General features: G+C 37.9%; 1 protein-coding gene across 5 annotated transcripts in view; it reads right to left on the bottom strand.

Moving 5' to 3' along the window:
• LOC119143084 (N-acetylated-alpha-linked acidic dipeptidase 2-like) overlaps positions 1-17763 on the bottom strand; it is a 33164-nt gene extending 15401 nt beyond the window's left edge. For all 5 annotated transcript variants that reach the window (XM_037376929.1, XM_037376931.1, XM_037376930.1 and 2 more), the window contains exons 1-12: positions 17617-17763; positions 15973-16084; positions 13181-13367; positions 11664-11765; positions 10745-10870; positions 9876-10062; positions 8602-8695; positions 8224-8322; positions 5920-6005; positions 5215-5334; positions 4725-4807; positions 1942-2005 (exon numbers count right to left, since the gene is read on the bottom strand). In XM_037376929.1, the coding sequence (XP_037232826.1) occupies positions 1942-2005; positions 4725-4807; positions 5215-5334; positions 5920-6005; positions 8224-8322; positions 8602-8695; positions 9876-10062; positions 10745-10870; positions 11664-11765; positions 13181-13367; positions 15973-16084; positions 17617-17698 (1342 nt within the window). In that variant the 5' untranslated portion in view covers positions 17699-17763. The remainder of the gene's footprint in view (positions 1-1941; positions 2006-4724; positions 4808-5214; positions 5335-5919; positions 6006-8223; positions 8323-8601; positions 8696-9875; positions 10063-10744; positions 10871-11663; positions 11766-13180; positions 13368-15972; positions 16085-17616) is intronic.
• Between the last annotated feature and the right edge of the window lie 498 nt (positions 17764-18261).

The raw sequence follows: 18261 nt of genomic DNA, 5'->3' as shown, positions 1-18261 counted from the left end.
TGCCTGCAGGTTATGTTGAGCTAGGTAAGTATCTCATGCCAAAGTTATCAGTTACAGCAGCAAAAGTCCCACCGGAAAGAAAGTATCGCCACTTTCGAGGCAGGCAGGAGTATAAACGCGTCTTCTCTACAGACTACAGCCACCAGGTAGCAGCTGGGCAAACACCTCTGCCCTCAAATACAGGTAACAACAAAGAGGGGAAAAGGGATGTCAAGGCTGGAACATCATAAAACTTAAGATAGCAGGTAACACAGTTATTAAGTTTTGATATGGCTTTAGGCCTTTGTGTCATCTTTTGCACAGCGTATACTCACATGAGGACTAGACTGACAATTACAGGAAACCCCACAGCGATGGAAAAAATACTAGATAATGTTAACGATGTTTCCAAGGAGAGGCTATGTTTAAGAACTGGAAATTAAAGTCACAAAAGTGCTCGGAAGGATGACCTACTGTTGTTCTTTTCATTGCTAAAGGACAATTAACCAAAGTAATTTTCTGTCCAAAACATAGCATAAAAAGTGCCGTGGAGAATGTATGATGATAAACAATCGGCGGAGTATGTGGATGATATGGCTCTACAGGGGACTTTAATGCTCAGTCAGGTGAAAGATCTCCAAGAAAATTAAACCAGTACACTAAATATAGTGTTCTTTTCCTTATTACATATTTCTTTTCCAGTGGTTTTACTTTCACATTTTCTTTAATGCATAAAGCAAGAGACATGTTTGAATAATCAAGCTTTAGAAGTAAATTGTTAAGGCAGCAGCACCTTGGCTGCAAACCAGCTAAAAAATATGTGTTAGAATCCATGCTGAGAATATGAAGCAGTTCTAAAGCTATTATTTCATTCGTGAAATCTTCCAGGCGTGAAATTCTGCTCTACTTTTTACACAGCATGTAGGCTGCATAATTGAAGGAACAGCTCTAACCCTCCCTATACCCCAACTCCAACCAAGCATTTAGAAACTGGGTTTAGCTTTTCTTTCTTCCCAGTCCTTTCATGACAGACAAAATTTTCAGCTGACAGGATTAAATATGTCTGTTGATATCCATTTTATTCACACGCTTTAAGCCCATATAATTTGGGTTTAACATGGGAAGAGCAATGCCCTAAATAACTGAGGTTATGACCCAGGACTCCACCGACTGTTATTTTGGCACAGACAACAGCAAATGAAGTCCTTCTGTAATAAAGCTCAGAATAATTTAAGAAGGATTTTGTGATTCAGGTCATAGTGTTGGGCCCAAAGTTCAAAGTCCAGTTTCTAAGCAGCATTCCTGTATGACAGAATCTTCTCATAATCTGAAGGGCATAGGAAATGGAATAACGGTGGATCAGTTATTTTGTGAAACACTCTTCAGTGCTTATTTTTCTAGAAAAGCCTTGCCATAATACACCCAAAACTCCCTGCATATTTTCCCTGCTCACAGTGATGAACAAAGGTGACCATGTTGGCCCAAAGCACCCAAATGGGTCCCACCCCCACAAAACGTAAGCCTAAGGTCTTGACACAAGTCATCTTAAGATCGTAATAAATTAGTGTCCCAAATACTGTAATTCCACAAGGAAAGAAGCTGGAGTGGCAAGCAGACAAGGAGCAGTCTGACATACATTAAAACTGTAGCTGTAAATTAAAGCTAGTGTAGTTAAGGGAGAGTTTAACATGCAGACCACTCAGTTCATTAGAATACTAAACTCCTCCAGGGGAGACATTCTGGACGTGAGATACATGGGCTGCAGCTCCATGGATGGATGGTGCTATTTGCAAAAGAAAGACACGTGACAATTTAAACTGTTTTCTCCCTCCACTTAGCTCTGTATTTGAACATGGCATTACCTATCTTCTGTTTGCCACCTCTGGATGCAATAAATAATACAAAGTGAGCTATTAAAATTGACATCTGTGAAATAAGGTGAGTTAAAAACAAAGGACGCACCTTCTATAGAAGAATCTGTGTTGATGTAAGCAACCGCCCGTTCCTGGAGGATTCTAGAATTTTCCTGGAGTTGTAAAAGTGTAATTATTCTTTCAATTAGTGACATTTCATCAAGGGCATAAGTGCACTGTTTATTACAGCATTACCTTTAAGAACCCAGTCAGGATAAGTAGCATTATGTAACTTACTAATTATATTAATGCTTGAGGATGGGTCAATGATCTGGGCATCTGATTCTGCTTTCTGGGACTGAATTTGTTGTGGAAAACATCCAAAGAATGTCAGTGCTGCCTGCTGTATCACACAGGAGCAAGGTGGAACAGGAAAATTACTGAGCAGCATCGTAACAGGGTAAATTAAGGTTACACATGTATTTTCACCCTGAACTTGCAGTGCTTTTTAAACATGCAACATGTGACTGTGAGGTCAGCCAGAATTCCTCCACGCTTCTAATCCCTAGTTATCCATGTGAGCTCCAAGCACTGAACTCAACTTTAACACTGATAACCCAAGTGTTGCTGTCATTTCTGCACTCCTCCATTTCAAAAATGAGTAAGTCAAAGCACTAACATTTCCTATTAAAAAGGATTTGACCGACGGTTTTGAGTCAACCAAGCATTGCTTTCATAGTGAATATATACACACACTAGTTTAATTTTTGGCAAACTGGTAATTATGTTTGAAATTGATATTCTAATCAGTAAGTGGTACGTTACTAAGTCTTGGCTTTGTGATAGATAGTCTAATTAGATTAGTAATTGTTACTTGATTCATTCAGTTTATACCCTAGCTAATTATTTGTAAGTCACGTGAACTAAAAATTGAATTGGTAATTGATAACTTCATAATGAAATTAAAATCCTTAAACAGTAGAGGAGATTCTGCAAGAGAATCTGGATGGAGGGAGCAAGCCTGTATATGCATACATGAGGCCTTGCATATATGCAAAAGTATATTTGCAACATAAAGAAATTCTTTGATTCATGAGTAATGGAGACCATGTAACAAAAGGATATTGCCACAGTTGCAGAGTCTTTTTGTTACACAGAAGATGGTGAATATTATGGGTTAATTTTCCTCAAGATTTAGCACATGACAGATCTGGCAGCTGCAAAAAACACGAATGTAAGCTGTGAGGAATGTCTCTAGAGAAACTGAATCTAATTGAGGTGTAAACGAGTAGGAATGCACAACACCAGGATCAAGCAAGAAACCAATAATACAGAAACTCATTCAAGTTCAAATACGAATTGTGCTCAGGGCTGCCTAATCTACTACAGCTGCCATTTCATGAAATAATGGACAATATAATACCAGATAAGAAATTACTAAACAATAAACACTATAGAACAGCAGTAGCAATATGTGAATAAATCAAACATAAAAAGAACTCTTAATTTATTCATGACTTGCCCAAGAGAAATTGATCTTTTAAGTTTCACTGTTCCATATTCCTCACAGTTAAAACAATTGTGTGTTTTTTCTTTACAGCATCTAAATATGTGCACAGATACATAGAAAAAAAAATCACAAATAAAGTTTTATATAGTATACTTTTGTTACCAGTGGCATTCAGGTGGGATGAAACTTTACTGCCAACTCATTAAAATCTTTCAGTAAACGATTTCAAAGATAATTTAAATTATGCTTTCTTGATCCAATGTCCCATAAACCAACAGTAAGATGCAGAGAGTCTATTGCAGCTGGAAGCCAAACACTTTACAGGAGAAAGAATTAATGCAAGCCTAAAGGAACAGAAATCTCAGCTTTGTTACCAGCGGATTTCCTTGGTGTTTGGGAGCGTATTTCTGGTTTTTTCCCTCCTCTGTCATTTTGCCATGTAATTTTGTGGTTTACTAAAATACATGCCAATAAACTAAAAGAAAAAGATTAAAATGTTTTCTTTTATAGATTTTGAAAGCTCTATCCATATATCTAAATATAACCTTGTAAATAAAGTTCTAACAGAAGAACAAGGCAACAAATTTTTGTTAAACCATTCAGTACTAATAAATTGCTATAGTTCAGCATAAATGTGTTTCATCTGACATTTTTCTGCCTGCTCTATTTCTAGTTTGGGTTTTACAGACAAAGCAATGAAAACTCTTGTAAGATCTCTATTTTTTACCAGGGCTGAACAAATCCACTTACAGGATTAAAAACTGAATATGCCCAACAGGGAAAGGAAGAGAAAAACATTCAGAACCTCACTTTTGAATTTCCCAACATCCTTCCATAAGGCAGGAATATAGTCAAGGATCCCTCTGCAGAATTAATCGTCCTGCCCCTGAGACTTTACAACACTGGAAGTTTCATGGGGATCTGGAACTACAGACTCACAGATTACCTACTCTTTCGTTTGCCCAGGAGGATTACTTTCCACACTAAGGGCTTGGTGTGCGTATGGCTCAAAGTTACATGACCTGGGCTTTAGTTTATAGGAACTAAGGAATTTCCCAAATAGAAAGTTAGAAAATAAACCAATTTAGGTTATATAAAATGCTATCATTCTGTTAAATGAACAGATAGATTTCCAAATAGACAGCACTGAGGGTCTATTAGCTTTGAAACAAAGTAGATTTTTAAATCTTGGAAGATATAGTGCGCTTATGTTGTAAGAAGCTGGATAGGTAATTTGTACAAATGAGGGCCTCACAGGACCTGAAGGAGTCTGTTGTGCTCCAATTTTACCTTGAAGCTATTGATTGTAGTCTAGGAATAGATGCCACTGGGTACTGCAGCTGCCTGCAACAGACTTTCAAGTTTTGCTTTTTTTTATTTACCTCAGCCCATTCTGTGGAACCCAATAATCCAAATTCTTCTGCATCCCAGCTAGCAAATACAATAGTTCGCTTGGGTCTCCAACCTGCAATCACATAGCTAAACTTGAAAATTCAACTTAGAGTTAGAAAGTCTAGTGAAAGATCACAACAGCTAATTGAAATCACTTTAAAAATAGCACTTAATTGACATAGCAGTAAAAAAAAAAAAGAGGAACACATTATTGCAGAGGCATTTCTTCTTAATGCAATATTTTCATTCCACACAACTAAGAGGGTACTATTATACTGATGACAGACATGAAGAAATAAGTTCAGTCAGCTAAGATGCAATGCTACATATGCATCTCTTCAATGAATTTGTATCTTTCATAATGAGAAATACAACTTTCTGTAGAGGTGAAAACTGAGTCAATGCAACTGCTTATGTGACAGTTCCTCAAAGCTGATGTTTTCCATATCTGTCATTTTATGTGTGTAATAATTAAGTTACCTTCCATCTTCATTTTACCAAAACTCCGTACAACCTCTTGTAGAACAGCTACACCCGTAGTTGGATCGATACCACCAAACACCCAAGAGTCTCTATGACCTCCTAAAATAATATATCTGTCTGGAAACAAACACACAGTATCAATCCTTAATTAAAAATGCATTTAGGTTACCTGTATATCCTTTGATTGCATCCCTACTTGTGTCAAATGAAATACAAAATTTAATTCCAGTGCTACAAATTTATTTTTTAAGGTAATCTGCAATCATTTAATTACTCTACTTAAGTATATAAATGAAAACAAGAAATATTTTATATATATATTTCCACTTAAAAGTCTTTCATGTATATGACTAAGTATCAACAATAGTATGTTGAAGTCCCAAATCATCACTATTTTTCTGTACTTTGCATTGTGGTAGTTTTTGCAAAGGCAAAATGTATGAATGATGTTAGGGGAAACCTACTGTAAAATGACAAGCGTTAAAAAAAAATTGTCCGACATCTATCATTCTAGCATTCTCACTCAAATATATTCTTGGGAATGCCAACGAAAAACAGTGTGATGGGTGGGACATTTATTAAGGGTTTCTCAGATTCCATATTATCTGACTATCTAAAAAACTAGGAGGTTTTTGCAACATGACAACAAGATCACCAGACACAAAATTAAGAGGGAATTAAAATCATCACACTCATGCTCACCTGGTTCTACGGCTCCTCTGAGGATGCCAATCACATTGTAAATTCGTGTTATTTTATTGTTTGTATGAACATGCATTCTGACTTTTCTGAAACGAAAAGCAGTATGGAGTAACAATTTCTGACTGAGAAGGCAATAAAAAGTCAACATTAACAACTTGTAAGCCAGAAAGTTTGTGTTTCTGTTCTGCTTTGTGTATTAGCACTGATCTAACCTGTTATGCTGTATCAGTATCCCATTTTTTATTTCAGGTTAACCTCCTGACAGAAAGATACCTTAGAAAAAACCCTATGGACCGTAGCAATCTATAAACTTTCAAACATTTACAGAATTTATTGAATTGTTATTTATGGGAGTCAATTGGATAACTGTATATTACAGGAGTAAACTGAAAAGCATATACAGTAATTAAAAATAGATTTACATTTTGACCAAAATTATAATGCTGGTTACACATTTTTTTTACAAAGAATACACTCTGGTTTCTAGAATAATTCCATGTCATAAGATAGAGTTGGAGAGAAGGTCACTAGAAATATTCACACAGGAATAAACTGAAATCTCTGTTTAGGACAGCAGATCTAAGTGACCAGGATCTGTCAATCTTCCATCCCTACCCTGCTGCACACACACCCCACCCCACACCCCCCCACCCCCATTAAAATCTGCTTGTGAAATTTTATCAAAAGGAAGGAAATTCATGTATTAGAAGAGTTAAAAATAATGTAGTATTCAGCCCCTCTTAACCCGTAGAAGAAACAAAGCATCAAGCAATGCTTTTTTGTGTGTTTGGCAAAACCCCAAGCGTTTCACATTTGAAGTTATCTTTTCAGCAGCAAATCTGCATAGTTGTCAAAATCCAAACCTACTTCAGGACAGCTACTGGATTTTTGCCCAGAAAATAACTGACACTGGTGCCTTGAGTATGCATATACTTGCACACTTTCCATGTGCAAGTGACTTTCTAACTAGATTCAGAAGGTTCATTTTGATATGGAGCTACTCTGAGAAAGAAGTGTATGTAGGATTAGCCCACATTTACAAAAACTGTTACCCTATCAAGTAGGAAGATGTTAAAAAGTGCATTCAGAAATATTTCCCATGGATGTATTTTGTGGATGAATCGTATTGTTTCTTTTCTCACTGTTGCTCTTCAAGACATTCCAAACAGCACCTTAATTATGTCAGATATGCTTTCTTATTTATTTATTCCTACTTTATTCATTTTCAGCTAGTGTTAAAGCAGAGCAGAAAAATGATAAAATTGTATATCAGACATACTCTCATTTTGCGGGAGGCGGAGCAGTGATAATGATACACCATTTTTACACACTGTTCGTTGTGGTCCACTACCAGTCCTCACAGAATAGTATCTCATGTAAACGGAAAGTATTTTTATGTGAAAAAGTGACAGAAAAGTGATCTTTAGCTTTATGTACTGTAGCTTATCAGTTATAAAAAAGGAAGTACGCTATGACAGTCCCTGATCACCAAATGCAATCGTAATGCAGCTTGGTCTGCCGGAGAGCAACTCTTAGTTCTGAAGACTTGGAAAGTTGTATTTCTCTGTTAGAGCTGAAAAAATGTAAACCGCAAACATACTACTGATAATCCAGCTGGTCAAAGGATAGTTCCTCCAAAAAAAATTAGCAAGATGTATGTGCCTTGGGCTCTTCTATCCTGTTATTGCTTTCAACCATGGGGCCTGCCAGCTTTGGGGCACAGTTAATGAACTCCCAAATAATTGCTACACTTCAAAGCTCTAAGTTCATAGAAACCCTGGGAGGCTTCCAGTGGAACTTTCCCTTTTTTTTTTTTTTTTTTTTTTTTTTTTTAAGGGAAACTTATATCCGAAAGAGCTACTGAATTGTCAGTCCTTCCCTGTTGGACCGGTACAAGCTGGTTTTCCTATTCCTTTGGTCATCAGAAACAGAAAAGAAAAACCAAACTTGAAGTGAGGAGGGAGTTTTGTGTTAATTCAACAGCATTAAAAAATGCCTACTTAATTCTATATAGCCTTTTTAAAAAGGACCAGTGAAACAAAAGTAAGAATTAAAGTTGAGATGTCAGGGCTGGACCTACACCCTCTGAATCTCTCTAGCTATTGACAGTGGGAACACTGAAAAAACCCCATAGTTTTGATAATTTATTTTTAAATTCTAATAATTATCACCAGGTGTTTCCCACTCAGAAGGAAGTCAATTTCTCCAGAATATCTCTAGATGCATTGTTTCACAGTCTTTTTCTTGTTGAGATTTCCACCCCACCCCCCAATATTTTATACATAGGCAAGTGTTAAAACGGACCTTGTAGAAGAGTTGTCTGCAAATCCTGGCCCTATGTTATAAGACACATCGAGACTTCCCTTCCAGCTGCCGTCTGGAGCTGCGGGTCCTCCCATTGCACTGCCAAGTGAAAACCAAGACAAATGGAGTTGACCAGTAGGCTAAAACTTAAATTCCCTTAATGATTACTGCACCTAAACCAAGATGAGTTTACAAACTTCTTGAAAACATATGCTAGAAACATATTGCTTTGAATTTTCCACATTTTCTGAAGCACATGCTGCTATAAAAGAACAATAAGTACAAGTAACAGCATGGATTTTGGCATCTTAGTACAAAAAGTTTTGCTGCACGTTTGTGAATAGTGACTTCTGGTGAAGAGGACTGATGTATACTCACCGTAATAATACTTCTGCGTCATGATATCCAATGGGATGAACTGGGATTTTGGGAATCCCTACACCTTCATTAACTTTATACCTGAAAGCATACTCTGAGAAACCAGAACAAAACATCAAGTTTGTAGTGCTCTTAGCACCTTTCACCAAACTGGAAATACTTTTGAAGAGTGCAGCCACACAGTAGCCACAAGCATGCATCATTTTTTTTAATTCTTACATCATTTCTTAGATATTGCTTCTAGGAAACCAAAATGTAATGACAGAACAACTAACCCAATAGTGCATCTGCCCAGCTGTGTAAGAGAAGTCCCCGCTTTTGATGCAAGGCTAGATTTGTTGTCCATCCATATTATTACAGCTCCTCAAAGCTGACTGTGAGAAAACCGAGCTGGTGTGTGAGGTGAAGATGGCCCCTGTGCAGCCTGCTGGCAAGCTGCAGAAGACATCCACAGATGCATTTACCAATGTTGAAGACAGTTAGTGTCCCTCTGAACCTGTTGGGCCAGACACACGCAATCTATGCTGGCTTTTTTCAGTAGATTGTTGTCCTACGCACCCAAAAACCATCACACAAACCAGTAAGCTTTCCAGAAGCACCCCTGTATCCCCATCCCATCAGCAGGCAGGACTGGTAGGCATCTTAGTTCAGACTGAGTTCAGGATGCCTACAAGGAGAAGACAAGCACATAGTGCCAAGTTTCAAAATACTCCAGGCTACTGTTATTTTTACTATTTTATATATTTTATATATATATATATATATATATATATACATATATAAAATAAAAGAAATTTTACTCCCTGTAAAGACAAATTTAAACTGTTTTTCTGCTTGGAATTTAGGGTCAACAAGGAAACATACCTCCAAGCAAAGCTGTTACTCCTTTTTGATGGTAGACTACAATTTAGTTTAAACTGGTCCTCTTGGGAAACACAGATATTTAAAAATGGCTATAAATTCTTGCCATTTTCTGCTGCTTCACAGTCTGTAAACCTACATGTCCTGCTTTTCTAGAAGTTACAAGGCTGGGATCATACAAAGAGATTTTCCTAAACACTTACTTTCCCTGCCTAACTCAAAAGCAACCGATTGAAAGGACATACAGGTAGAACTTAGTCTGCAATAGGAAAATTAACTCCTGCTAAAAATAACTTTAATCAGCTCTTTGCTTTACATCTTTACTGAAAATAAATTAATTTCTAGTGCCACAATAATTTTCAGCACCAGTTTATAAATTACTTGATGGCCCAGGGTACAGATCTTCCACTCACCTTTTGCAGGATAACCTGGTGTTAAAGGGTCCCCAGCTCCATTCAGGTTTAACACATTTCCACGCTGGGCTCCTCCACCTGGAAGGTTCCAGCCATCTGGATAAGCCTCTACTCCTGGGGCACAGTAGTCAGCAGGGTCTGAATAAAGTATGATCCCTTTGGCTCCTGCTAATATGGCATTTTTAACCTGTGAAATTATTTGCTTTTAAGAAATGCCTTTTGGGGTTTTTATCTTTTTGTCTTTTTTAATGTGGTAATAAATCTGAATGTTGCAATTTACTCCCATGAGGACATAGCTTTAGAAGTTGTGTATGTGGCAGGGTGAAAATGACCACAGACTCAGCAGAAGAACAAACCACGGTGAAGCACAGTATGTTTGTTATTGGTGTCACACCTTTACTCATAGCACAAGACTGAAATAAAGCACAGGACATAAAACTGAAGCACAAAAACTGATCACTACCCTCACTGCCCCACTGTCACCAATTCTGTCAGAGTTGTTATCTAATGTCAGAAAAGTTAGTCACTCAGTCCGTTTGCATCAGACTCCTTGACTAATATTTCTTCCAAATATTGCAGTTCTATGGATACAAAGTGTTAAAAGCTTTGGCCTTACAAACTACTCAGTTCCCTAAAGGAATCTCTTGCAAGAACTGCCCAAGGAGTTTGCAGTCATCTCAGGCTCAGGAGATTAATAAATTCATCTGTTTTTATTGTTTTGGAAGTTATTCTTAGAAGGCAGTCACAACGGATATATTGCAGGCTTCCTTCTGCTCCTGTGCTCCAGCTTACAGCCCCCATTAACTCCTGCCAGCACTACCAGGAGCAGTCTCTGATCCACAGAGGAAAAAATAAAACACGATCCTTACTTTGTTTCCTCGGAAGATCTTCCCATATCTGGCAATGACAATCTTTCCTGTGCAGTTAATTCCCATGTCACGCTCCAGCTTAAAAAAATCTTCGATACGGCCATAATTCACATACACGAGATCTGCCTGCACAGGAAAGAGAAGCAGTTTCATGGCAGCTGGTCATTCAACAAACAAAATATCTGCTTTCAGAAATACACAGTTTTGTTCACTATGTATGATATAGTTATTGTTTTGCATTTCTACAAATGAAATTCAGTGCCCATAAAAACAATAGCAAAAGATATCCCTAATATTCTACAGCAAGCACAGCTCACGCTGCTGACATTTCTGTATTATCCTGCATTTAACATCAGCCTTATAAACGGGTTGGAAATTAAACCAACATACTTTGCTACACTGACAAAATTCTGTGCCCATGAAAAAATAGTGGTATTCCTTGCATACACAAACACTGCCATGAATGCAACATCGCCCTGACTTGTTCCTCCATCATGAATTACCACATTAAGTGAGGGATTTTTGTAGCCTTTGAAGATACGCACTTAATCCAAAATGTCTCCTGAATTTATTTATATATTACTATTTGTACTTAAGACTTAAACAAGCCCTCTCCTTATGATCAAGTAATGTGGAGTAATCTGAGATGTATCCAAAATTTTCCATAAAGATAAAAACTTTTCATTTATTATATGATTCAGAGTTCTAGAAATCTGAGAAAGCTTTTTTTTGTAATAGGAGACTTCTAACCTTCACACGGTATGTGGCCTAGCTGTCCTTAAGTGGTCTCTTATACTAATGGTTAATTAAAACTATTACAACAAATATTTTGAGAAGTTGGAGCAATCTACCCCAGCAAGTGTTTTGCAGAATATGACTTCAGCTAATAATAACCTTACCTAATTTTTTTTTTTCTTACCTCTGGCACTCCTTGTGCTGAAAAAGCATTATAGGGTGGTAGTATATCAGTAACATTTTCATACCCTCGTGGAGGTTGTTCAAACAATGATGTATTGAAAATCTATCAATAAAGAACAGAAGTCTTTGGTTAAACACTCTACCTCCAGGCACAAGTTTGTACACTAAGCTTGGCTATTGCAAATGATATGCCAGTTTCCATAAACTGTCAGCAAAAAATACAGTTCTAACTAGCACATGTAAGTTCAAACTAAAAACCAGCTAGAGATGCATAGCTGATTTTTTATAACAGAATGTAGATATGAATACAGAAAGACAGATCGCTCTGTATTTAGACTTCACTCTGTATTCAGAGATGTTCATCAGTCATTGCCTGAACCTAAGCAAAGAAGTAGCTCGAAATTGCCAAGAGGTGGTGGCAATCAAAACACACCTATTTCATCCATGCCATCACAGGTATTTTTTGTGATTACTCCCACCTGCATTATTACTATTCCCTTGACCTCTTTACTAGTTACACTCCTGTTAAACACGCTGCCTTTTATCACAGTCTGTTGTAACACATTACCTCAAGGTTCATGTCCACTCTGTCACCTTGTGAGATTATAGCTGAGAGACTTGGGGGTTTCTGGAAGAATTTCTCCATTCTTTCACCTCTAAGATCATGTCATCCCTGAGCACATACATATTCCTTAGTTTCTACCAGGGCTTTTTATCCCTACATATGTGCTATAACGCTTCTCTAGCAGTCCCATCTCCTCTCCTTGCTCAGGCTCCTTGTCAGATTTTACATCTACTTCTTTATTCCCCCGGGTGTACAAAATGAAGGACGTGATTATAAACCAACTGTTTGTTATTACTTCCACCACTAACTTAGGAGACACCATAGGAAGCCAGCAGGATCAGGTGCTTCATACAATGGGTAGTATCTGCATGGCATTCTTTACCTCAGCATACTGTGGAAGCAAAAATTGCACAGATGTTCAAGCAGGGTTTGGATAGATACTTGGAAGAGAGATCTAATGAGGGCCACTAACAGGTTAAATACTTGGAAAAGAGGTTTAATGAACATTCTTAAACCCTAATTACATCATGCTCAGAGAAGCCCTGAGCTGAAAACAGCTAGACACTGGAAGAATTGCATGCCTTAAAAACATTTCTTTGCTCTTAAACACCGCTGTGCATCCACTTAAGGCTGTTTATGGAATATTGGATATTGGCCTAGGTGTATCCTTAAGCTGAGCCAGTATGGTCATTCTTACATCTTACTGCCTACTGGTGTTAATTGCAGCCTCTCCAAACATCCGCTCTCTACCGTATGAAGCACTGAGATTGCAGCCACTCTGCTCTTCTGCTGCACAGCCAGGAAAACCTTTTCTAAATATGAGTTCCCTTTGCACTGAATTTTTTTCATGCTATAAAGCACATGCTGCAGTGACTGGATGGGAAAACAGAGGAAGGTACTGCTTCTTTAAAGAAGTCTTACGTAAATACAGTTTAATCATTAAGTAAGATCACCTCATTCCCTTGATCATCAATTATTGAGATGTAGTTTGGCTGTTTTTCATTTGGGTACGAAAGAAGCACATCATAATGAACAAGTTCTGCTGAATCCAGTCCAAATTCCTTCCACTGGCCTTGAATTTGCTTGGCAAGAAGAAGATTCTGTTCAGTTCCTGCGAGGTGAGGCAACTTGGTAAACAAGCTAGAATAAAACGGAAAATTGCTAGTAAGCTGCACAAGCAGGGAGGCACAACAGCAAACTAGGATCGGTGTGTACAAAGCTTATCTTCATGCCACATGCACAGACAGTAAGGTCTTATAATTAAAGTCCGAGCTGTATAATGTGATTCTTTATCAGGGTCAATTTATCAGGATAAGCACAAAATGTATCAGAGCAGAGGATCTTTCCTGAGGCCTTAAGATGATTCAGCTGAACCCTTCTGTTTGCACAGCAAGAATAGGCACATCTATGCACAAGCAATGAAAATCAGTGTCAAAGACATTCAGCAAAAGAATATGAAGAGTATCCAAGGAGCGGAAATTGATACAGAAAAGCTACACACTCAGAAAGAAGCCCTCCATATAATTCTGGTATCTGATGATGGGCTTGTACATTGTTGGCATAACATGTACTAGTAAGCTTAACTTGAATATAATTATGCCAAATTATCTGCACAGTCATGTTCTTTTTTTTTTTTTCTTAATCAGAAGCCTGAATAATAAAAGCCTTATTAAGAAAATTTACATCCAGATGAGATACAGCATATAATGTTGATAAATAGTCAGAAACAATATCCAGACCCTCTGGGCTACCCTACAGAAATCTGTCTACAATTTGTTTGGCCCACAGAACAAATGAGTTATGGTGAATGCTGATCAGTCAGCTGGGTGCTAAGCACCAGCTTCAACTTCCCAACAGGCTACTTTTGAATGTCTGCCCCATGGATATCAGATACCATTAATTACCGTTAATTAGTGGTACCATATACCATGATTAGTACTACTCCACCCTGTCCCTTCTGACTATTTTCAACCCATGGAAGAACTTAAAGGTGGGCACAACATCAGCCTTTTTCAGTCACCAAGGTCCTCTTTCAATCACCAGAACTTGTCATAGACAGCAGCCTTGCAATCATAACACCCAGGTCAACCCCACCTGTGCCCCTGGATTGGCACGCATCTAGATTCTCTAAGCAAACCACAACCTCCAGCCCTGTGCTATTGTCTTTCCCTCTCTTCAAACCGTGGTGGTATGCACCGGCTGGAAGCAACCTTTGCTGAAGCTTGTTGCCTGTCTTCCTCTCGCACATTAATGCTCTAGAGCATTTTAAATACCTTTTAATTCCTTAAGTACTCTAGTTTAAATAATACATGTGTTATCAGGAAAAATATACAGAACAACACGGGATGCCTTTTTTCAATTTTTCACTTCCAAACAGTTTCATCCTTTCCAGAGGTATGATTCAATGTTAAGGTCCAAGTGCATTTTCTGAGACTCATAGTTTGTTTTCCCCACTTGACAAAAGCAGATTTGGTAGTCTGAAAAAGTAAGAATATGGACCAAAATTCTCAAGTTCACATTTTTTTATGCTTTTAACAAACTGTTTGGATAGTATATTAATATAATTTTTCTGCAGTTCCTGCTTTGTATTTGAATCTAGGAAAAAAACCTGTATGATGCCTTTGGTCCATCATCTAAGCAAGCAGACAAACCACATACCATTAATGCCCTATGGCCAAGAAACTTTAGCATAATTGCAGTGCTATTTCATGCCGTTGTCAATCTCTGTGTTGCCTAGATTTTTACTCAAACATAATCTTCAGGAACCCTCCAAGCTACTGAGAGCAACCAAGACCAAATAAGATAAGGCCTATAACTTAAAAAGCTAATTGATGTTAGAAATGTAACCTTTAGAATAAATGTACAGGAATCAAATTTGTCAGTAATCCTTTGATGTTTTTGATGCAGCTGCTGGCTTACATGCTGAATACCATGTTACTAACTAGAGGTTATATTTGTTTACTTTTTGTGTGAACACATTTGTTCGTCTGTAAAAGATATAAATATGTACAATAATATTTTTTTCATTACTAGTAAAATACACCGAAAAAAAAGAGGCTATTTCTATATCCCTGGCATCTTAAATAGTTTGGAAAAACCACATGGATGCACTAGGACACAAAAAAGTATATTTAAGGCTAACCAACCACACGCACACGCTGTGCATGAATGGAGCCCTTCATCTTCTGAAATAGAAGACAGGGTATAATGGGATCTCACAAACCCAATTAACAGCACGTTATCCAATGGGGCCACACCAAAGGAATTACCAGTTCTAAGTATACATGCAACCTAGTGCCATGAAAACTATAGCATTTTTAATGCTACATTTTTAATATATTCATTTTCTAATTAGACTGTAGCAAAATCGTCTCAGTCTGAAAGAAAGCAAAGTTATCTGATGTTAGAGCTTCAGACCTTGTGAGGAAAAACCAAACACACTGCATTAAATCAAGACTATGGAAAATCATAACAAAAAAGAATGATAAGCACTGGCAGTCATGCAGCTTGAGAGAAGTACACTTAACAGTACAACTACTCCAAAAAGCTAACTTAAAAACCAGGGAGTGGGGGAACAGACAGGCTGTGCTCCATCACCTTCTCCCAGATATTCTGTAAAAACCAAATACTTTCAAAGCACTTTAACAGCTCTGCTTTCAGAGGCTTGTTCTTGAAGACGATGTTATCACTTCCTGACTTTTGTGACTGATAAAATTATTTAAAAACCAAGATGCACAGGGCTTACCGAAGAAATTGCTTGATGTTTTCTGCTTTCATTTCAGCCACAAGTTTCTGTCTCACATTTTGATAGACATCTGTAGTGTTGGGGTCTTTTCCAGCTGGTTTTGTAAACCATCCTGAAACACATTTGAAAAGCTGTCTTCTTAGCAAGAACCCTGGTCCTCACATATTTGAGCCCATGCGCAGCCTGAAGTACAGGACAGTTTCATTAAAACCACGAGATGAACAGGGCTTAAAGCACCCTCTGTCAGTATTTTCTGGCTCAAACACAGAAGCAGAAAAGTAAAGTATACGTCATTGACTGAATTGCCTAAAAAATGACATAATTAAAAGAGCACACCTTAAAACTCTTGTAAATACTGTCCCCTTTTGAAGGCAGATTCACCTATCATTTATTTTAAAGTACAGTTTAAATTCTCAAATAACTGTTTGCAGTGTGAGGATACTGCTGATACTTTTGATGAAATTCCCTTATTTAATTTATACACATATTTAAAGATATTTAAAGATATATTCAAAGAGAAGATCTCGGATTCAATAGCCACCCTGACAGCATTATAATAGTTATAGATTTGGGGAAGGGTGGGGTTAGTCTTTTTAATAATTAAAAGAATAATGTTAACCAACCCCCCAGTCAGTTTTAAAAAGTTAAAGATTTTTCGGTAGCCATAAATCTAAAAGGAGTCTATCAACAATACAAATTTGTCTTAAAAAAAAACCCCAACAATTCTTTTCATTATTAGAGCTAGAAAATCCCAAACTGGGAAAACTGTCACAATAAAGCCAAGCATATATGCTGTCATATGCACAATATATATGACCTGTTAGACTTAAATGCAGCTTTAGTAACACTCTGAACGTAACAGTGATGCTGGATCAGACCAAAGGTCCATCTTGCCTGGAATCCTGTTTTGGAGCATGGCCAAAAGATGAAGTTCAGAGAAATGTGTAAGAATAGCATAGGCACCAGAAATTTGCAGCTCAGGGATCTCCTAAATCAAACTAATGGTTTTTATATTTAATAACCCTCATGGGTTTTTCCTTCATGCTTTAGCCTTAGGTGTGTGCTACAACAGAAGTTTAAAAAGCACAGATGCAGACATGCAATTTTAGAATTAAAATCAAATGCTGCAAGTGACTGCATTAAATAATCTAATACTCTAGTGAAGTTCATGGTACATGATGAAAAATTCAGCAACTCCACTCTTGGATGTCAGTCAAAACTCCTCCTCCTGTACATTCTGCCCTTAACTTCTAAAATAGTAACTGAATAGATGCATTTAAATAGATCTTCAGTAAAAATCAGGAAATACAAATAAAATAAAAATATCTGGAGATTTTGCAACCACGTAAGTCTCAATCTCTTCTATTAAACTTTCCTCTTTGAATGGCTGACTGCCCATTACGGGATGCTGTCAATTCACCGGGGCTCGTCTTGGGCTGAAGCCCACGGCCATTATATTCCTCACTCCCTAAAGACCCAAATTGCTAGAGAAAATATCTTCGAAAAACAGTAGGATGAATATTTTATAACATCCCTAAAAGCAGTAAAAGCTCCCTGGTGGGGAGTTAATCGCAACAGGGGTTGCACGTAAGTATCCATAGAGGGCAAAGGCTGCAGGCTGAACCCCTGTGTCCCTGTACTCACCAGCAAGAAAGCCCAGCAAGAAGCAGCCCAGCAGCCCAGGGCAGCCCAGCCATGCGCGGAGGGTGGCCTTCCTCCTGGCCATACGGGCACCGGTGGCCAGCAGCTTTGCGGGATGTGAGGAGGGATGGCAAGCAGCTGCTTTCCTCCTCCTCCCTCTCCTCCTCCTCCTCCCGCCCTCAGCCCCAGGGCTGCCCTTGGCTGCTGTGTCTCTCAGCTCTGGTTCTGCCTAACCAGCCTTAATCTCCAGATGATGATGATTTTCTGAGTGCAATAAAACACACTTCTTCATCTCAATCCACAGGACAGTTTGTGTGTAGCTGTATGTGTATCTCTATAACAAATATGCATCTAGACTGTGTGCCAAGCAATGCATAAATACTAACTTAAAGGTTAATTTCTATTAAGTATCAGAACTTTCCAGTTTTCAAAGTTCCTGTTTTAGGCTTAACCACAATCAGTATTTGTTTCAGTGGAAGTGGCCTAGAGATGAAATGGAGGAAGGGAAAACTTGTTTTCTCTTTACCCAGGAAGCTCTGAATTGCTCCGCTTTGTAATCTGTGGTTACATTAATCCTTGGCAAGTGATGAATACTTAGAGCAGCTCAGGATACAATTTAGATTAGCCAATGGGGACACTTCCAGGCAT

Source organism: Falco rusticolus, chromosome 2 (assembly GCF_015220075.1).
Source record: "Falco rusticolus isolate bFalRus1 chromosome 2, bFalRus1.pri, whole genome shotgun sequence".
Taxonomy (NCBI): domain Eukaryota; kingdom Metazoa; phylum Chordata; class Aves; order Falconiformes; family Falconidae; genus Falco; species Falco rusticolus.
This window is presented reverse-complemented; position numbering and strand designations above follow the sequence as displayed.